This window comes from Ursus maritimus, unplaced genomic scaffold (genome assembly GCF_017311325.1).
Source record: "Ursus maritimus isolate PB19 unplaced genomic scaffold, ASM1731132v1 scaffold_4, whole genome shotgun sequence".
Taxonomy (NCBI): Eukaryota; Metazoa; Chordata; class Mammalia; order Carnivora; family Ursidae; genus Ursus; species Ursus maritimus.
The window spans coordinates 74,519,846-74,542,048 of NW_024426552.1; the positions used below are offsets into that span (position 1 = coordinate 74,519,846).

The following is a 22,203-nucleotide window of genomic DNA, read 5'->3' on the forward strand; positions in this document are numbered from 1 at the left end:
CCCCTGCTTGTGTTCCCTCTCTCGCTGGCTGTCTCTATCTCTGTCGAATAAATAAATAAAATCTTAAAAAAAAAAACAACAACTAAACACATTCATTAACCCTTTCAGGGATTTGTGAACCCCTTAAAGGGGGATTAGAAAGTTATTAGATGAATTGAAAACACCTTGCCAATGTAATGAGCTCATCTGATTTTACTAATATGCTTTTATCTCAAACATAAAAATATTTTTTCTTAAGTATTGATTCAAGCTATTATATTCATTATTTTTATTCAGAAACAATTGTTGAAGCTTTTAAAAACAATTACTCAAAGATCGGAACATAATGTAATAAAAAGAATTGGACAACAGGTTCCATTGCGTATTTCTGGATGAATATTTGCTAATGCCTATGTCACAGAAACCAAATTATTTAATAAACTTGGATTGGACTTAAGTTTGGCAACTGAAGATATAGCTCGAATCTTGTTCAGAGAGGTGGACAAATGATTACTATCGTGCCTGGCTCCGTACGATAAAATGAAACACCCACAGGGCTAAAATATACTTCAAGTTGGTGTAGACATTGAAATGTATTTTTAGGAGCAATGACCTTAATACAGAGCATCTTAAATAAAAACACCAAATAACGACAAAAGTGGAGACAGAACCAAAGTGACTGTTCATTATTCTTGTTCTTTAGACTTCCATGTGGTACTTCACACACTCAAATGAAAATATTCTATTATTTAAGGAATTAAAAAAAGAAAGAGAGACAGAAAAGAAAAACTGCAAGATGAACCAAGATGCAAAAGTTTATTGAAAATTAAAATCACACATCCATAAAGCAACAGCCTCAAAAACAAGAAATCATTGCTGTGATAACACAGAAAAAAGGGCTGGTGATCTGGTGTGGGGAGACGTGGGGGAAGATTTTCAAAGTCTTCATACCATGATTTTAAAATACATTTTTAAAATGGAAAGGAATAGATTCTCTAAACTCTTCGAGGAAAAGAAAAAAAAGTCAGCTACTCTTTCTAAGTTTCAGATCAGGAGTTGATTTTAACATGTGTCTGCTTGGACATCACTTAATTAAAACATAAGTGTCCTGGACAAAGCAGTGTAAACAGAGCCAGCCGTATGGCTAGTTCTATGGTGGGACTGACAGACAGGGACTCCAATGAGCAAATTAGTCATAGGTTTTGTGGAGAGGACTTTGAACTCCGTTTTGGCCTCTTAAGAATGATCTATAACTGCCTGGAACAATATTACTGGGGTGGTTTTGCCCTCCTATTAAAATGACAAAATAGGTTTATCTGCCTTGGGGTCTAGACAACCACTTTGGGTGTAGGGCTCAAGGGTTTCCATGAGCAAGGAAGGGTATCAGTCAGATGCCAACAAGGTGGCAGTGGTAGGATCTGACAGTGTTCATGAACTTTCTATTTACATATGAGGGGAGGAGACTGATAATGCAAATTCTCAAAACGAAGAAAAGAATATCCCCCCACATTGGCTACTTATAGTAACTATCATCTCTCTGCCCAGCAGTACACTTGACACCTTAGTGTGTTACTATTTGCAATATCATTGCATGACCAGCATTAAAAGGGCATGACTGAGGCTCTCAGTCGCCTACAATTTCCTTACGCACAGACAATAACAACTTTTTGCTCCTTTTCTTAAAAAGACATCTTAAGTTTGAGACCCGCTCAAAAGCTTCTTTAAGAGTTTTAGAAACACAACAGAAGGTAACAGAAAAGGGTTCCAATAAACATCTTAATGCCCCTCTTTCCAACCTGAGCCCCTCCCTTCTAAGAACAACACAAAAGCTCACAGACAGACACGGGGGTTCCTGACTGCCCAGTGCTAGATCTAAGGCTGCAGAATCCGCAGAAAACGTCCTTTCTTGTAAGTTTTGAGTCCCTTCAAAAGATTTTCTTACTAGTGGCTGTGTGCCTTTGAGCAGTTAGGTCTCTGAGCCAAAGTGTCTTCAAGTTCTGCTTACGAAGGCGGGACACACACACACACACGCACACGCACACATGTGCGCACGCACACACGTACATGGAAACACAAGAAACACACGCTCCAAATACAGATATGGGGCTCTACGGGTACACTGATCGGTTTGGAGGGCTGGAATGTCTAAAGAAGACGTCAGACTGTTTCGGGGTTTCTCTCCGGGGCTCCACAAGCTCATTCCTGAAGCAGGCTGAAAGGAGACTGCAGAGAGGAACCAGAGAAAAAGAAGAGGTGAAGGCTTCGGACTTCATATATTCACATCAACTGAATACAGAAACACCCTCCTACCTTCATGATCACAGTGAGAAAGAACACAATGCCTGGGAAGCTATCCCTGCTCCTTCCTCGCCACCCTCCTTTAAAATTTCTCAGAGAGGACTTCCCAAGATTTTTAAGAAGAAATGAGAGAAAGCCGTGGTTGTTAACCAGAACCATCAGAATCACCTGTATAACTTAAAAAAAAAAAAAATTTTTTTTTCCCAGATCCCCCAGAGACCAGGCAGGGACCCAGGCAGGTGTATTTTTAACAGGTTCCACAAGTGATTCAGTCAAGGACTACTGTGTCAGGGTAGGTCATGGTGCTTCGTACAGTGCTTGGCACGTTGGACTCGACAAATTGAAAACGAGAATGTAGAGACAAGAACTAATTTTGATCTTCGGTAAAATGTCATCGGCCCAATTATGATCCCTCATTATTGTTCCTGTCTGGCCTAACTACGAAGCATGAAGAAAAATGATCTTATCAGTCTGGGGACTGCATCATCATGCATTTGTAAAGAACTATTAATGAGCATTTTGTATGTGCCCAGATTGAGATGGATAAATATCTTAATCCTTTCAGTCACAAACTTGGCCTACAAATGCACATCTCAAATTCATGAAAGCAACTTTTACATAATTAAGAAATCAATTATGCCACAAGGATGCCAGGAACAAATCCTTTTATTTTGCTAAAGATTGTGCAACCCTGTGAACTGTTTGGGAATTCCTTCCCAGATGGCTTTTGAGTCATATTTGGTTACTCCTTGCAAAGCAACAAAGCCATTTTTACTTGCTTAGGGCTGGAATTCAGGAAACCAACCTCACCAGCAAGAATTGAGATCATCTTAAAGAATATGCCAGCATACAAATTAGCAGGGAAGCAATTAATTCTCAGGTAAAGAGCTATAGGTTTGACTTCTTGTTTGGACATTCCACTTTGGGGCTTCTCTTGGAGCAAGGGCTGAATGAGGCGACATGCAGAAATCATGTTTCTGTTATGATAAGAGTATATGGACCACAGGGGTTCAAACTTTGAGACGCAGAACTGAGATTAGTGGTGCAATGAGATGTGAGAACTTTGCAAAGTGATTTAATCTATCTGAATTTAATTAGTCTGAGTTTTTTCCTCATTACCAATTCAGACCTAATAAATCTCTGCCCTGACAACTTTGTAACCTAGCTATGAAATTCAGAAAGTAACACCGTGTAAACTGTAAAAACTCTGCAGGTCCTTGACCTCTAAGGTTGAACCAAGTGAAACTCTGAATATCTACCTGTTTTTATCTATGAGACTGGAAATTTCAAACAAATACCCTGGACATGTGAGGGATTTCTAACTCAAACCTAGAAATATAGTCTAAACCACACCTAATGAAGAGATAGAGATTTGTGTATTCTGCTCTCTCTTCTATTGATAATGCTGAAACTATTGCTTGCTTCCCCTGCAGATATGCAATCTGAGGAAAAATTATCAATATTCTTGGAGAAAGGCATAGCCAAATGAGCTTAAATAGGTAAGACTTCATACTGAAACCACAAGGATAAATACCAACTGATACAGAGACCCAGAAGTGGGCATAGAGGCTTGCTTTAGTGTTATTAAAACGTTCTTAACTAATGAAACAGACAAAACACTGCAAAGAGCTTAGTCTTCCAAATCTGATTCTCATCTTAGCATTATTATGAACTGGCCATGAAATCACAGGTGTAGTTCATTGGGCCTCAGTTTCCTCAGCTGCAATAGGATGAGATCAGAACTGTGACCATGAAGACCCCACTATGCTCCAATATTTTCTGACCTGCATTACTGATAACCTACAATCGTCAAGGGATCATCAAGGAGAAGGAAGCACTAAGGGCTCTTCAGGATGCCACGTATTTGTATTACGATTAAAATAAATCCATCTGGTAGAAACTCAAAAATAATTTTCCAGGGGAAAACAAGAGTTCAGCTAAGTAAAATTTTAACAAAATGATGTTGGCCTGAGATCAGAGAAGGAGGATAAACTACAGGAAAAAATGAAAAAAGCAATACTATTGGTCCAAAGCGCACACATCAAAAGATTGCTAAAAAGGTCTCAAGCAGCTTCTGCAAAGCTGTCTTAAGAGTTAATGTCCCTTGAAAATGTGAAGGTAAGGAGTCTACTGTCAAGAATGGATCCAGTTCGTCCTCCCACTAGATTCTGGCTTCTATAAACATAACCTCAGATGTTTATTCCAGCGTGAGCAAATTAACTAAAATCAAATGTCTTTGTATACGGTATAAAGCCTACTTATATCTATAACAATTTGATTCATAGGAACTCAGTGTAAAATTTAGCCTCCATAAAGCCTATGATCATGAAGGTAACTGAAGGGATTTTTGAGAAAGGAAAACCATGCACAATGAAAAGCGAGCAGAGAGAAAACACACCGTGAGAAACTAATAGAAGTAATTCAACTGAAAATATTTGATTGCCGCTTAGTAGAAACTGTGTATTTCCTTCCCACTAATTTTTCCTCTACTAAAAAGAAAAGCACAAAATTGATCCCTTACCAGCATAAAATTGGTCTGTATTTTTGGAAAGGAAATCACAGGCTATTACAGGCATTTTCCAAGCTGATTTATTCTTTTCAAATGATTGCCAGGGAATTAGATTTCCATTTTTCTTTCTCTAGTCATTCATGCTCTTTCTTGGAGATTTGCATGAAAATAAGAGAGCTGAAAAAAACCCAGGGGTAGAACGCAGCAACTGGAGAATTTATATAGACGTATATTAATCACCAGAGACCCGTGTATATATAATATAACAAAGGCGAAATTAGACCAAACATCTGTATTTTGCGAAGATTTCCTTTTGCAGTCTGTCACATTTCCATGCACAAGTCGTCACACTGAAGTTAGTTCTTGTACACTGGGAGATAACAACTCGAAAACATGCAATAATGCTTTTAAATGGACACCCCAGGGACCCATGAGGCTCTACTCTATTCCCTCACTATTTATCTGTGGCTACACTTGTAAAAAAAAAGGGACGATATGTTTCTAATATCTCTCGGGCTTTTCAAAATAACAATTTTAATATGCATGTTCTTCTTTGATGAAATAGACTGCTTTATGAAAGATGAATTACAAAATAATTTCCCTTCCGAGCAGTGCCAGCCACTCAGACTAAGCACTGGAGAACTCATCCCACGTGAACGCAGGGTTACGTATGCTCACGTACGCCATGTCAACAAACACAAATTGTCCAAGCCCCCAAATGCCTAAGGTAGATCTTCCTGCTTATAAAATCTCTAAAACTGTGACACTAAACAATTCCTTTTATTGTGTGATCTAGAGGAATTGTTTCAAATTGTCCTATTAATTTACACAGTGCTCAGAATGAATTTCCAGAGCTTTCGTAAGATTCAAAAGGTGGTCTGGTTAGGAATTCACCACTAATTCGTAAGCTCTGTGAAGGCAGGAACTTCATCTTTCTCACCCCATCCTTAATGCTTTCCCATAACAGATCTTCAATAAAAAGTTTGCTACATGAACCAACTCAACTATTTCAGTCTTAGCTGATGATAAGGTTTCATCATTAGCCATATTTTGTGTCTGGATGGGCATGACTAACTTTCTCAGATGAAAGAGATCTCCGTTAAAGGCTGTCATTTTGTTAGATATCGAAATACCACTTTAAAAATCACCGTACGCTTTCCTAAAACATTTCCATACCCCTCTACTTAGGATTCACATACTAGCTTCCAAATATTCCTATAAAAAAAAATCTAAGTCATGGGGGCCTGGATGGCGCAGTCAGTTAAGTCTCTGACTCTTGGTTTCAGCTCAGGTCGGGATTTCAGGGTCTTGAGATCAAGCCCTACATCTACTTAAGTTTCCCTCCCCTTTTCCCTCTTCCCCTCCCCCTCCTCTAATAAATAAATAAATCTTTAAAATTAAATCTAAGCCTTCAGAGGCAATGAAGGAAGAGCCACCAATTTACCTAGAACAGTAACTGGCAAATTTATAGTGAATGGGCCAAATCCGGCTTACAGGCTAAGAATGGCTTTTATATTTCAAAAGGTGTGACAGTTCAAAAGAATTATTTCATGATTATGTGGAATTCAAGTTTCAGTGTCCATAAAAAGTATCAGCCACTCACATTCATTTACACACTGTGGTTGCTTTTGTGTGAGAGAGGCAGAACTAGGTAGCTGGTTGCAAGAGACCATATGCACCAGAAAATCGAAGATGTTTACTACTGGTGTTTCACAGAAAAAATGTTTGCCAACCCCTGTGCTAAAGGGTCCGATTTTCTAAACCACATCATTTAATAAGGATCAGTTTGACCTGACACTACTTTTCCTGTTAAATGGGAAAAAGACAGGGAAGACTTTCATAGAGTAACTAGTTCAGCATGATATACTGATATATAGTTCTTCTGAGGTCATTTTGGCTGAGCCACACATTTCCAGAGTGAACTAAAGGCAGTTTGGGAGTGTTTCTTAATACCATCACATGCATATTTCCCTTTTAAGAGAGACACACTTAGCCTCTCATGGTCTGTAAATGATGTTACAGGTCTGTTTCTTTGATCCCTGCTGTAAGATTTTACAAGAACTAAATCAGTTTTACACTTGAATATATTAACATATATTTCCTTCTGATATCCTAAAGAATATATAGGATTTGCAATGGGAACTCTGTCTGCAACCCTGAGTCCTCATTCTCCTTTGGAATATTCTGTGTCCCCAAGAAACCTCCTGATTAAACTTCCCACTCAGCTTTACTATAAAACCTTATAATTATGATTTGCAAAACTTTCATGCTCAAAGTAAATGGTGAGATCCCTTCCAGGCAAATGAGGTCTTAAATGCTCAAGGAGCCTGAAGTCCTTTAAGGGAGAGCACACTTCTTTTCCAACCTTCTGCTGCCCACCCAGTACCCCACAGCCAGCAGGTGCTCAGAAGAGGTCTCCCGAGTATCACAGATGCAGTCGAACTCCTTGGCTGGCTGCATTTATGTCGATTAAAAAGAGGGTGATGAGCCCTCTTTCTTATACTTCCCATAGCTATCCCTCTATGGCAGCTATTAATGTATCAGAAAATAACCATTATTGATTGCTTATTTACAGTTCTATTGTAAAAGACAAGCTTTGCCTGAGGTAAGATAAGATTTTGGCTTCATTTCTTTTTGTCTGAGGAGTAGAGCTGAATGTTTGAATCACTTAAATGGGCCCCAAATGTATACATTTTACATTATCTACAGAGATTCTGCCATATTTCCAGTATAGACACTTAAGCTAACACGTGATTATTCTTAACCACAGAAGGGTGAGTATCAACAGAGTCTTGATTTGACAACTTTCCTTTCTCCCGTAAGAGCTATTCTATTCTGATTAGTCATAAAACAATTTATAACATCAAAGATCCGAGAGTCAAGGTAAAGATTAACATATAAATATATAACATCTATATTGCACGTAGATCTAATATGGTTGCAAAATCTGGCCCAATTTATGTAAAAACGTATTGCTGGAGGACAACCTAGAACAGAGATGCTAAAACATGGCAATAAGATGCTGCTTTGCCCTTTAGAGCCACATGCTCATGTGCTAGGGTCTCAGAGTCCTCAACGGAGCTCTCCAAGAAGTCACTTAGTAAAGCCGATGTGCTATCCCCAGTCTACAATGGTTTTCCCAAAAGGGGATCGTGTGCATCCCAGGTGAGGTACAGGACAATCCACTGGGATGAGGGAAGGTTACGTGTTGTTAAATATACACAGTATGACCAGAGTAGAGCGTATACTCAAAATTCATCTATTGATAGATGTGTATGGATGAGGGGTTGAGAGAACACACTCTGTTGGCGGTGAGTCTCTTTGTAATTCACCTGAAATGTTTGAGCTTCAATTTCGGAAGCTAGCTGGACCTTCTCCAGGCTATCGAAAGAAACTTAAAAGGTTGTTGAAACTGAAAAGGGACCCCCATACCAGTTCATGTGAACCTAGGATGTTCTGTTGTCTCACAGCCTCCTCTTCTACATCGCCCACCCATCACCCCATGTCGGACCCCCACGAACGGTCACTTTTACTCACACCTCCTAAAAGGACACACGGACACACTCACTGTTTCTGAAGTAGGTGCTGGTGCTGCTGTTGCTGCTGCTGCCTGTACGTCTCGATCGTGTGCTGAGGCAGGTACTGCATGAGTTCCAGGGACTCCTTGATCTTCAGCAGCATCTCGTAGGTCTCGCGGCCCCTCACCTATGTGAAGAGCACAAGGAAAGACAAAGGAAGAATGAAGAACTCTAGACGAATGAGCAGTCCCGTCAATCCTCCTTATCTGCGGATTCCATGTTGCCGAACTCGCCTGCTTGCTAACATTCATTTGTAACACGGGAACCAATGTTCGCGGTGTTCTGCGGCCATTCACAGACACGCGCAGAGGGACACGTGGCAGCTGCTCGGGCATGTTCCCAGCTCAGGTGCACAAGGGCCTGCTCTGCTGTCCTGTTCCAGCTTTCATGCCGCAAACAAGTTTCCTTTCCATGGTCTGTTTAGTGCCACATTTTTCACATGTGTGTGTGTGGTGGGTGAGTTTGGGTTTTTCTGCTTTTGTTTTTTGTCAGTGAACCTGCTCTTTAAACTGGTCCCCAAGGGTAGTGCTGAAGTGCTGTCTAGGGTGCCCAGTGCCAGAAGGCGGCCATGAGCCTTATGGAGACAATGTGTCCGATAAGCTTCATTTCGGCATGAGTTTTAGTGCTGTTGGTCATGAGTTCAGTGTTAATGAATCAATAGTATATATGAAATAAGGGGTCTTTAAACAGAAACGCACATCAAACAAGGTTATGGTTGCAGAAAATGTTGTAATCAGAGGCTCACAGGAACCTCATCCTGAACTTCCCCACGCTTCAGTATTTGTTACAACAGCACTTGCAGTGATTTTATAAGAAACAGCTACCAAAAGTAATGAGAATTAATGGTTCTTAACTATTTCTGGAAAGACAGACATTTTCAGCTGAGGCAAAATATATTTCTCTCTTTGAGAGGGTCTTTTAAAATTTTTAAAACTATGATCAGGACCAAGACTGGAGTGAGATAAGTGGGGCACGTGAGTGCTTGCAGGGTCCCAAGAGTGAGTGCCTTTTTCGATTCTGCCCCCTAGGCATTTTGCTCCCCTCACCCCAGACCCCTCCCGGAGAGGCAGGATTTGTCAGAAATCAGAAATGGAAAGGTTTTCTCTACTGTACATCAGATTAACTCCTACTTGTCCCAGCCTGCGGTCACCTCTGCAAAGCTGCCCCTGACCTCAGTCTTTGGGTGAGTCTTCTGTCCTTCCTATGTGCTCCCACGGCATCATGCCCAGCTCTGTGGAGGGATTTATTTCATTACATTCTGTCTCCTCACTAGAAGGCAAGCTCTTTGAAGGTAAAAATTATATTCTACTGATCTCTAAACTCTCAGGGTCTAGCATATTTGCCACCCAACAGACACCAACTAAATTCATGTTAAATTAAAAGGTTTTTTTTCTTAATTCACACGTTCCAGTTTGGCTAATTCTTCGCTAAACATAAGATGTAACTGATGACAAGGGACCTTCTACCTTAGTATAAACTGGCTCCTATCTCAGCAGCTGAAAATGTATTAGGTCTTTTGGAATATTTGGTGTATCAGGATAATGTTGAACTTCAAGTTCACAAGTCCTTTCCACTCGTAGCCTGAGAAAAAAGACACTGAGAATCTTGGCTAACTCACCGTCTCATTGTTTTACTTGTAAGCAGTCTGTTGCCCTGAAGGTCAGGGCCCAAAGAAGGCAGGAAGCAGGTGTGGCACACCCAAACCTGCTGAGTTGCTTTAGTTCAATACAGGGGCGGCAGCTCCCTTCAAATCTCTTGGCCTGGCTTACCTGGGTCTCAGGTACCTTAAGACGGCGTCTACGGTTATGCTGGTTACCAAGACTCTGCTGCCACTCTCGATGGCTGACACCTAAGGTGCTAAGAATCCAACAGACTGCAACCATAATCTAAAAAGGGGACCTCAGTGACCTTGAGAGGACTCATGTTCCTCATAGGAATGAACAATGCTCTTATGCAACAACTGGGCTGCGTCTTCTGGCCATTCACATATAACTGAGGATCCTGTCTGGCTCGGCTTTCTCTATAGCACTTCCTAAAAGAAATCACAGTCAACTCTGGACCTGGTTGTACTGTCAAGTCTGTGAGCTCCTTCTGACAAAATCTCAGTCTTGGCCACGGGGTGGTATGGCCACACTGTCTAGGGTAATCTTATCATTCTTAAACAATGAACGGCAACTTAATTTTAAATATTTGGGTAAGAAAGATCATATTAGAAGAGTAGCTTTGACTGAGTGAGTAGTAAGTACAGGAGTCTGTGCTGCTGACAGATTTCAAAATAGGGGAAGAGAGGGATCATTTCCTGATTTTTCAAATTATATTTTCTCCCTGTTTTATCACCCTAGTCCCCACCATCCCTTTCTCCTTATCACAGATAATAAGAGGACGCAGAGGAAAAGCTCAGTCAGAGAAGGTAAAAATGAAGCAATCGTGGAGACTCAAGGGAGACTCACTGGTAAGTATAACAGCTCATCGTCTGGGGACCTCCGTTTCTTAATGGATGTCATCTGGATGCCATGTGTGTTCTGACGAAAAGCTGGTGGAGGGAAAATGCAAGTTTCATCCTGGGAACATTTCTGAAGCACTAGCACATTTATTAAACAGACAGTAGCCTCAGCAAAGCTGTGAGATTAGCGTTTCCAGTCCTAAGCCTCCATTTCCTTTGTGATCACTGCATTGATATTAAGTGTATGCCTAACAATAATGAGGTGGGGGGAGGAGTCAGTAGAAGGAAGACATCCAGGAAGCTGGAAGAGAGCCTTTGGCCTAAGTGGTGCTGCAGGAATCCCCGTGTCTTGCTGGCGTGTGTCTGTGAACAGCTGTTAAAGGAAGGAAGATAAATGGGTTTCGGTGTTGTATTTTTCAGATCATTTATCTTCCAAGGAGGGAAAGGGGTATTGCAGAAGTTGTCTTGCCCACGCGTTCAGCTTGTGTGTTCAGCTCTCCCGCAGCAGTGCGTACGTCACGCAACTTCAGATGGGCATCCGCTTCCAGGCCCTCGGTTTTCCCTTTGGTAAAGTGAGTGAATGCAGCTAGTAAATCCTTAGGGGTTCCAACATTAGAAACTATACCCGGGATCCAGGATATAGAGAGGATTCTCTTGCCAGAGTTCCGATAATCTATTCTTACTTCAAGTTATTAATTTGTAGGTAACTGAGGTGCTAAGGGAAGCATATAGAAAGGATGCCACCAGACAGACTCAAGAGCAAAATTAGGGTGGAGATAGAATTATATAGATATGTATGTATTTTGTATATGTACAGATATATAAGATACATCATACATATATACTTTTTTGAGGAATAATCAGAGAGAAGGAGCCTAACAGGAAGGGCAAGTCATACGGAACAGTTAGAAGTTGAGGATGAGTAGCTGTTATAACATTCTGTCGTTCCGTAAAACGAAGTACAATTTATATTTCTTCTGTATACTAACCAGTAATAAGATTAAAATGTGTTTTCAGGAAATAAGTCCTAGTGTGGTGTATTTAAAATACTTGTAGTGATAACAGTCTTATGTGAGGCACCTTCTAGAATCAATTTCTTCTCACAAGTTAGATGCACATGTGGATCAGTGGCTTTTACACTTTGTTTCCTGGAGTAGTCTAGGCCCCTGTACCACATGGGTAGGGGTGGTTGAGAGCCACAGACCACCCCTGACTCCTGTCCTCTTCAAACACGGCCAACCTACTTTAATCTATATGCACTGTAAGAGTCTTTTTTGAAATATTTCATTAAAAAAAAAAAAAAGCTTTTACTGTTTAACAAAAGGAGTTTGAAAACAACAGACCTAAATCATTAGTCTCATTAAAAATGAGGTAACTGAGGCCCCAAGAGGGTCATACATGCCAAAACTCCATGAAACCCAGATCTACATATTCCCATGACCATGCTTTGTGAAATACATTTGTAAATCTCACTGTTCCCAGGAATTCATAAGGTAGACAGATGCTATTTTCAGCCCTCAGGTGCAATTACTGAAAAATAAACTGGTATCAGTAGCTCATACTCAGAGCTTCTAATCTAGCAGGTCTTGAAACTAAGAATTTGCATTTCTACCCAGTTGCAAGATGATGCTGATGCTACTGGTCTGGGAGTCACAGTTTGAGGACCGCTGGACTAAGACATCCTCACAATGACGATCTGCTTTTGCAAAGCTGTCGTGCACACCTGGAGTCCTCCATCAAAGAGACAGCCATTCGCACTGTGGGACCTCAAGTCATAGTGCCCCCGAAGCCCTGAGGTCTTCCTATGCAGCTCCCCCACTATGGCTCCTGGCCCGCACATCTGGAGAAGACTTCACCCTACCCCGTTTGGCTACTACAGCTACTTACGGCGCTTCGTACCGTCACCGTTCTTTGCGCTGTCCGACACCTGCTGCTTCCTGATGCTGTCTTCATCCGCCTTCCGGTCCCTCCCTGGGCAAGCACAGATCCGGGCCTCAAAGCAGCGCCGGCCCAGGACCTGCCCACTGGGAATCAGAGAGGAGGGAAAGAAAGGGTGAAATGGAAAAGAATTGTAAAAGTCCCTGGCGTTCTCGCATTTCCATATCCAGTGCCAGCCATCACCCATCCACCATCACCACCAGCTCACTCATGGCTGCTTTGAGGATGGACCCAGAAGCACTTGGCAGAACACGAAAGGACTTACAGGCCACAAACAATACGAGTAAATAACATTCCATTTGTTCTGCAAAGAACCTCCAAGCCATTAACTGAACAGCTGTATTTAGCTACAGATTTTGAAGGAAAGTTGAGTTAAGCCAGTGGATGTTTCTGGATAAAACCCCCTTAGGCAGCCCAGACTTACTCAAAGAAACTGTTAACTGCCTTGGGAGTCACATGAAAACAAACACTGTCTAATCAGAAACTACTGCAGTCAAATGTCAAGAATTCAGGTATGAAGTGACTCGCATGCCTTCCCAGTTCTTTTCTTCCCTCTACCTTAACGCACCCTGTTCTGTCTCCACCTTCTTAGATCTTTTATGTCAGTGTTTGCAGCCAGGATTTAAAGCACAAAGGACAAAATCAAGGGTAGCTCTTTGCTGTACATGGGAAGTTAATGATAGAGCAAACACAATTTCACGTTGCCCTCTGCCCACGGTGTTTTGCAGAATGACAATTCTGAATATGCCACTTACTCTCTGGTTTCCAGAGTAACAATGATTAAAATTGGACGGCGGTTCATCCCTCCAACACAACTGCTGTTACACATGAAATTGTACAGGACTGTCGTGAATTCAGTGCCAACCTGAACACAGGAGGAAGAAGAGTCTGGGTTAACAATAGTTTGAGCTGAAGTTCTTCCTTCTCACTTCTTCTCTCTAGTTAACCAACTCACTTCTGGTGAGGTGATACGCTTTCCTCTAGCAAGACAAGCACTAAAACCCATTGTAAATTCCTCTTTGCCTTGCCTCTTGGGGAGCTTAAAACTAATGTTTGCAACACGGGACACTAAATTAGATGAAAAAGGCTTTAAAACATAATATTTAAAAAAAAAGATTGATGTATTTTTTTAAAGAGAGAGAGTGAGCAGGGGGAGAGGTATAGGGAGAGGGAGAGAGAGAGAGAGAGAAGCAGGCTCCCTGCTCAGCGCAGAGCCTGGCATGGGCCCCAGCTTACGACCTGAGATCACAACCTGAGCAGAAATCAAGAGTCAGTCTCTTAACCAACTGAGCCACCCAGATGTCCCTAAATCATAAGACTTTGACCCTATTGATCCTATTCATTTGCAAGCTAATCCCTATCACCAACGGGGAGAAATGAAAAATTTATCCAAAATAGCAGCAACACCCAGGGATATTTCCCTTATGGAGATAAAAGAGTATAACACAGATTTAAATGTCCACTTCCATAAATAACACTCCAGAGCTGAAAAGGTCTTCAGGATTAAATCATCTATTCCAAAGTGGTCATTTATGGGCAAGGCAACTGAAGCTTAGAGAGGGAGAGCCACAAGCTAACGGTCCACACGGCAAGCTGGCAAACCAGAGACTCTGGTTTCACTACTCCAGTGTTCTTACCACAGAACCAGTCTGCTTTCCTAATCTGCCACCTGTTTGTCCAAACTTCAGCTAAGAGATCCCCCTCAGAGTCTCCCATTCGTAGGCCACTGGGAGTATACTGGCATCTGGTCCACATCTACTACCAGTTCAATTGCCAGTTAAATTCTCTGGATGAGAAAAGGTCAGGTATTTACCCAATTGCAAGTTCAATTATGATTGGCCTTTAAGAGTGGCACATGGGTACAGAGCAATGTTACCAAGCTAACAGTACAAATGCAGGAGTTCCGAAGGGGATAGAGAAGCAGTGTGGTAAAGAGGGAGAGGAGAAATGCAAGAAGGGTTGTATTTGATGACAAACACTGAGGCAGAAAGAGATCCTCGGAACACTCTAATACCAAAAGAACTGCTCTCCCAAGTCAGCCCAGTACTTATCATGTTACCTGGGGTGGCTCATAAGGTACCAGCACGCTCTGTCTTCCTGTGATGGGGTCTTCTACGTACTGGGCGTGGCTGTTCCCTTCTACTCGAATCAAATGACTAGGAGGAGCAATCTGTCCTGCAGAACACAGAAAGACAAAATAGTTAGTTCTTTGCCTTCAAAAAGGAAAGAAAGAAAAAGAAAGAAAAGAAAACCTCATGGGCAAAATATTGGTGGCTAAAGACATGGTTTGTTTAATAGAGGAAACATACATCCTTGAAGAAAGGAAGAGATCTCATTGCCAGATAGCTAATAAATGAAGGTATACCTCTGTAGCAATAGAAAGGGCTGGAATGCTCATGTATATTTAATGGAATAGTCCTTTGTTTCTGGAACTGTAGGTTAACAATTCAAGCTTTCAAGAAACCCTATGACTGTGTCTCTGCTCTATCCATAGAGGGGATTCTGCTAGCTCCCATGGGAAAGGGAAGGAAAAGGAACAAGTTCATAAAAAAACAAATAAAAAAACCCCAGAACTCAGCCTGAGAATAGATGCTTCCCCAAAACTGACTAGGAAAAATATTAACAAGAGGTAATAGATGGCAAGGATATACCTTTCACTGCCTGTTCTTTTCTCTGTCATAAAGTCTCCACATTTACACCTGCCATTTTTTTTTTTTTTTTAGATCTACATCCAAGGTGGGGCTTGAACTCATGACCCTGAGATGCTCTACTGACTGAGCCAGTCAGGAACCCCTGGTTTTATACCTGCTTTGGTCATAAAGATGAGAAACTTACTCATTGTCTAGTGCTGACAGAGTCCCAGGTTGGAGGATCAGAAAAGGGAAGCATACTTTCAAAAGAGCACAGGCCACATTTCACAAAATCGGGATACTTGACAGAGCTCCAAAAAAAAAGCAGCTGATCTGAGAATTGGGAGCTGGAGCCATAAAGGTTCTTAATCTTTGGGTACATATTACCAGTCTATAAAAATTGTTACTCTATAAAAGTCAAAAGTTAAGTGTGAAAACGCTCTCCGAAGAATCATTTATTTGGCAAAAACTAAAAAGAGGTGTTATGTCAAACAGTGAGAAAGCAAAACAAAACAAAATATAGTTATATCAACTTAATAAGTCAAGGGCAGTTCTGGAAACCTATAATGGAGCCTAGCTATAAGAAATCATCTTTAAGGCATGTTATTAAGTGAAAAACAAGATGGAAAGGTATTGAAAATGAGGCCGTGTAGACAAGGACTGGAAATTAATGTGTAAGAAGTAGTTGTGTTAAGGTGGGAGGATTTTAACTTATTCTGTTGACATTTCTATCCGTTCTCTTTCTTCCTCCATTAATTTTTCTCTACCATCTACTCCTACATCATACTAGCTACTTACCAATATTTATTTTTTTTAAAATATATTTTCTATATAAAGTGTCCTAACCTCCAAGCCTCTTGCACCCAGATCACTCTTTTGATGAATACTCATGTGTTCTCTTATCCTTCCTTTCTACTCTTTGCTGCTCCTTACTTAGCCTCTCTTCATAGAACCTTAGAATATCCAATGTTAGAGAATGCTTGGAAATAGAGACCTCCTCTGTAAAGCTGTTGTTGGATCTGAGGCTCAGAACATGGGGCATGACTTATCCATGGACACAGAGCTTAAAGGAGGCCCCAAAATACCTGCTCCCTGACTCCTAGTCCATGACTTTGCTGTCCCCCCTCCCAGCTTATGTCCTAGATCTTCTCTTTGCTCCTTTTGTCTATTATTTGTCTTCATTCCTTTTTCTTTTTTCCCATTTTCCTCTTCTAGTTTTTCATGCTTCTCATCTTTTATGCTCCCTCCAGCTCTCAATTGGTATAGTCTTGGCAACCACTCTAGGAAAGGCTCTAAAGCTGAAGGTTACCCTCTCCTGGGCTGAACAGGTCCGATGTCAGGTTGTCCCTCCTACACGCTCTCATTTTAAAAAAGAAAAAAGAAAAAGGAAGGAAGCAGTAGGGAGTGAAGAGGCAAGTTCAGGTCACCTCGTAATTACCGATATTAAATTACGAACGGTCCAATTGGTATGGAGCCATAAATGTATTTATCATTATTCTCAGACAGTTTGTTAGAAAGGTAGACTGAGCTGTCCTCAGACTGCAGAATTTGGAACCAGATAGATGGACCCCAAAGAAAAATCTCCACAGGATGTCTATTTTTCAGGAGCTTAGCTGAACAGCCCCAGATCCCAATCCTTACCCTCATTGAATTCACGGCTCAGCTCATGGTTGGGGCACCGTTTTACCACCTCGGTGACATGCTCAGCTTTCTTGTAGACAGGCATGGCACGGATGACAGCGCCCTGCGGAGGTGGGGTCATCACCTTGATCTGGATGGGACATGTCTTTGCAATTTGGCAGTATAGTTTCTTCAGTTCAGTGGAATACTGCTTAGAGATGGGCCGATGGTAGCGGGAGGAAAGAACCAATAGGGGATATTGTTACATGCCAAATCAGAGCAAGGAAAACAGGTCCACTTTCTATAGGTGTACGATTACGACTGGCTACTACATGCCTGACGATGACAGCAAGCAATCTTATCAGAAGGAGATATATTCACTAATCGAATTCATCTTATTTTCCTACTTTCAATAAAATCCTGTCAATAAAAGAGTTCAGATTTATCAAAACACATTTATGTCATTATTTTCTGGTATCTTCTCATTAGGATGAAAAAATTGAGTCTCAGAGGGGTTTAAATAATTCATACCATGAACAGCTTTATAGAATCCCAGAACCTAAGTGGAAAACAACAATGTTCTCATATATTGAGTGATATTAAACAGATTATAATTTATCCTGCCCTTACAATACTCTAGAGAGACTCATAAGAAATACGATTTATGGGGAAAAAATTAAGATGCACTATCTGGCAGAGTAAAGAGATTTTACCCAAGGTCAACCAGCCAGAAAACGTCAAAGCAAAAGTTCTCCCAAACTGTTGCATTTATATTCTCATGCCACAGCCTAAGACAGTGGAAAAGCTGAAAGGGGCCATTTGGTCCTATATTCTCATGAAAAGGACTGGCTGTTGCAATGGCACAAATCATGATGGCAAAAGCCATCAAGTTACGGATCTCTTCACTCATAAGCGACTGAAACTTCTATTCCCCACACTTCCTTCTGAGGGAGAGGAAATTCGGTGATTCGTGGGTTGGTTGGTTGTAGAAATGGCAAAATAGGGGGAAAAAACATGAGACCTAGAACCAAATAGAAGAAAAAAGTCCTATCCTGCGTTTCTTCCCCTCCATCTCTGAACAATGTAGAAAGTCTCCGTTCTAATCTTTCCATTCTATTAACTGTTAGCATCCCTGTTCTCTGGGCCAATGCCCCATCACTGCATTCTTCCTCATTCTGCTGCTGCAGTGAAACCACCAGGCACCAGCACTGCCAGCCAAGAGTGGGGCACCTAGTAACACTTACCCAAACAAAGGTAAACACACACACACACGCACGCACGCACACACAGGTTGCAATCCTAAATTGGCAGCAACAGTCTTCCAGGGGAAAGACACTAGGGACCAGGAGCCAAGTGGCAAAAAGATTTATTATTGGTATGTTTCAACCCAACTCTGACTAAAGGCAAATGTCTGACTAAAAAGTGCATTTAAAAATAATTGCTTTATTTCTTCCTTTTGAAATATTTTATTTAATCCTTCTTTTTATCCCAAGCCTTTTAGTATGTTAAATTTTGTTAAAAATTTCCTAATGCTAGGAGTGCGTTGCATAATCAGCTCTCCATGCCCACAGGTCAAGGATTAGACACAGCAAACGGGTTTTATATAGCTTGAGGAAACAGGGAGCATGCCAAAAATCAACCACAAAAGTAAAATTCTACTCAGGAATCAATGAACGAAAACTAGAAGACTATTTTTGTGCTAGTGTTTTTAACCAATGACTTTACAAGCAAAAACACTGCCTTAAGACATGTTAAGAACTCACTTTTACTGAGAATGCTCAGAAAATAAGCATAACCATTTGTGTTTTAGTTAGAAGATATATAACCTAAGCGTGAGTTTCATAAGATCTACCTCAGGAAAAATTACTGAAATATAAGGTTGTCACCTGAAGGCAAATACGGCACCTACCCAAGTATGTCAAGATTGGCAAAAAAAAAAAAAAAAAAAGATTAGTGTTCAGAGTAGTACAGTTCAAAGAAAAAAAAAACACATCTTATTTCAATAATTGATACACTATCAATCAAACTTGACAGACAAAAATGTAAAAGTACTAAAAACAAACATAGGCGTCATCAGCTGTTACTCTCACTCATTCTCAGGGATAGGAGAGGGGAATCTCATTTCTGAGTCCGAATAATGGTAAATAATAATGGCTTTACCTTTTCCTGAGTTCTGCCAGAAATGGAATCCTCACAATCCTCACACAACCCCATGAGGAAGGTATTACAGGGATACAGTCTCTTATCTGAAACCCCTGGGGCCAGATATTTTAGAATCCAGAATTGTTTTGATTTTAGAAAAGGAGTAGAGTTCATATAACATATATAATAAACACCTCCCGCAGGATTTAGGTCAGCACCTCAGAATCGAATGTTAATGTTTCTTCAGAATTCATGACTATTCACACCAACTGGGAAATGACTTTAGAGCTTCAAAGTTCAGGCCAGATTTCACCACCAAATGAGTCCATCACAAACTTCATGAAATTAAAACCAAACCAAACCAACTTTCGGTTTTCAGAGCTCTTTGGATCTCAGAATTGCAGATAACAGATAAAGAACCAGCACTATTATCCCCATTTTATAGATAAGAAAGCTGAGGCACACAGGACTTGCCTGCGGTCACAGAGAAGAGCTGGTTAGCAACCAGTAGAGGAGGGTGCTAATCCCAGCCCTGTAACAACAGTCCCTTGTCTCGATTTCTCTTGACTCCCTGGTGCAAATCTGTGCACTTTTAACCTTTTTCTAATTCCCAACAGCATGGCTATACTCTGAATCAACTTTAAAGGTATACCATCTTCTCCAACATTAAAACAAGCTCAAAAGTGGTTGACTCACCATCAACAATTCCTCCTTATTTATTTCTCAGTGTAATCATGTTGGCTCATTTAATTGCAGAGAGTGGCAGCAAGTGATGGAACTGAAAAAATCCTGGGCTAGGAGGAAGCCAACCTTGGAGTCCAGTACCAGCGGTTCGATTACAGCTCAGGGCAAGTCATGCACAAGGCCCTGATCTTTCCGGAACATGGTTTGTTAAGGCCCTTTGTGGTCTGACCCCATCTATTTCTCTTTCCCTCCCCTCACCCCCCAAACACACTCACTTCCCACTGCACGTTCTACCCATGCAAGCCTCTTAGCGCCTCCAACACACCGTATATGCTTCACCCTCAATTCAATCATGCCACTCCCTGTCTGGAATGACTCAGTTTATTTCTCCGTTCTCCACACCAAGCTCGGACAAATCTAGATATCCCCCTCTCGGCTAGGACTGCATCTAGTACTGTAGACCACATTTTCCAATTTTAATGATGAAAGTTTCATATTGACTAAACCGAAATATCTGACCAGGGCCAAGATCTATTTTGATCATTGCTAACAGGTCTGCTGCTCTGTAACTAGGGGGGCTGAAGTGGCCTGGCATGCTCGGTTCTTTAAAAGCCAAGCTTCTGCTGCTATATTTCCTTCACTGGCTGCGTGTTCAGTCTGTGCTGATGTTTAATATTTTTCCAGCACTAAATTCAGGCTCCCCGGCCTATGGGATATTCGTAATTCTTTCGACTTCCCCACTTCCCTTATCCTCTACCAAATGGCCACTATCTCTACCAATTTTCCAGTCTTCTGCAGGATCACAAAGAATGGCAATCTGATTTACGCCAACATTTTAGAATACACTGGCAATTCAAGTTGGCACATGGTGAAAAGTGAAACATATCTGGCTCCTTTTAATGTTTCTCTCTTTTTCTCTGGGACTTCTAAAATCTACCTCTAAACTGTCCCAACATTGACTTGAGACTCTTTATTTCTAAGGTCTAATTTTTGGGGGGGTATGTATTTTTTGTTTTGTTTCAATCAGCTTTGAGGTAGAGTTTACTATAATTATACCACTTTTTAAGTATACAAGTTGATGACTTTTGACAAACATACACAGTTGTATAACCTCCTCTCCCAGCCCTGTCGTCAAGATTATCTTTTGCCACTTTTACAGCTAATCCTCTTCCTGACCCCTTCCTAGACAACCGTTTACCTGCTTTCTCTCACTGCACGATTTTAGAATTTTCTAGAGATGGAACAATACAGTACATGATCTTACGTGCTCAGCTTCTTTCATTCGGCATAATGTTTTCGAGGCTCATCCATGTTTTTGCATGTATCAGTATTCCACGTTATTATTTAGTGGAATTCCATTATTTATCTACTCATCAACTATTTCCACTCTGTATTTACTATGAATAAAACTCTTGCGAACATTCATATATAAATCTTAGTAAGGACATATGTTTTCATTTTTCCAGACAGGGACCTCCAAGTATGATTGCTCGGGAAGAGTATGCTTAGCTTTATAAGCAATTGCCAAGCTGTTCTACAGAGAAGGTGTGCCACCTTACATCATCGCTAGCAATGGATGAGGGTTCACATCCTTGTCAGCACTTGCTAGTGTCAGTTTTAATGCCATTGTAGCAGGCATGTAATGGTTCTCACTATGGTTTAAATTGGCATTTCCCTGATGATTAATGATGTGGAGTATCTTTTTATACACTTATTTCATATACATCAGATTTTTATATAATTATATTTTACATAATAAAAATTAAAAATAAAATATATTTATATTTTTATTCAAAGAAATTAAAATATTTAATTAAAAATATAAATACATTTATATTCATTTATATTATTTCATATACTTATTCACTATTCTTTTTTGAAGGGTTTGTTCAAATCTTTCAAACATTTTAAATTTTAATTTTTTAAAATTGGGTTGCTTGTTTTCTTGAGTTGAAAGAGTTCTTTATAGAGCCTAGATAAAAGTCCTTTATCAGATACATATTTTAAAATAGATTTTCTCCCAGTCTGCAGCTTGTCTTTTTTACCCATTTTGTGGGCTTTTCCAAAACAGTTAATTTTGAGAAATTATCAGTATATTGCCTTTAAGGCTTATGCTTGCTGTGTCCTAAGCAATCTTGGTCTAATCCAACGTCAGAAGGATTTTGCATATTTGCGTGTAAAAGATTTATAGTCGTAGCTCTTGCACTTAGTCCTAATCTATGTTGAGTCGATTCTCCTCCTCCTTGTCCTCTTCTTTTTAACAGCTATCCAGTTGTTCCAGCAACGCTTGTTGAAAAGTTTATCTTGATCTTTTTCCTCTGTTCAATTGCCTTAGAATTTTTTTTGAAAATTAATTGACCACAAGTGTTCATATCTTTATGT

General features: G+C 40.6%; 1 protein-coding gene across 4 annotated transcripts in view; it reads right to left on the reverse strand.

Annotated features, from left to right (window-relative positions):
• The window catches only part of TP63 (tumor protein p63), a 219,381-nt gene that overhangs the window by 12,190 nt on the left and 184,988 nt on the right, over positions 1-22,203 (reverse strand). For 2 of the 4 annotated variants that reach the window (XM_008705162.2, XM_040621451.1), the window contains exons 5-10: positions 17,017-17,203; positions 14,805-14,920; positions 13,501-13,610; positions 12,695-12,831; positions 10,815-10,897; positions 8,355-8,491 (exon numbers count right to left, since the gene is read on the reverse strand). In XM_008705162.2, the coding sequence (XP_008703384.2) occupies positions 8,355-8,491; positions 10,815-10,897; positions 12,695-12,831; positions 13,501-13,610; positions 14,805-14,920; positions 17,017-17,203 (770 nt within the window). Of the gene's footprint in view, positions 1-1,875; positions 2,203-8,354; positions 8,492-10,814; positions 10,898-12,694; positions 12,832-13,500; positions 13,611-14,804; positions 14,921-17,016; positions 17,204-22,203 lie in introns of those variants that run through there. The other 2 variants (XM_008705163.2, XM_040621450.1) reach the window with 2 other exon arrangements.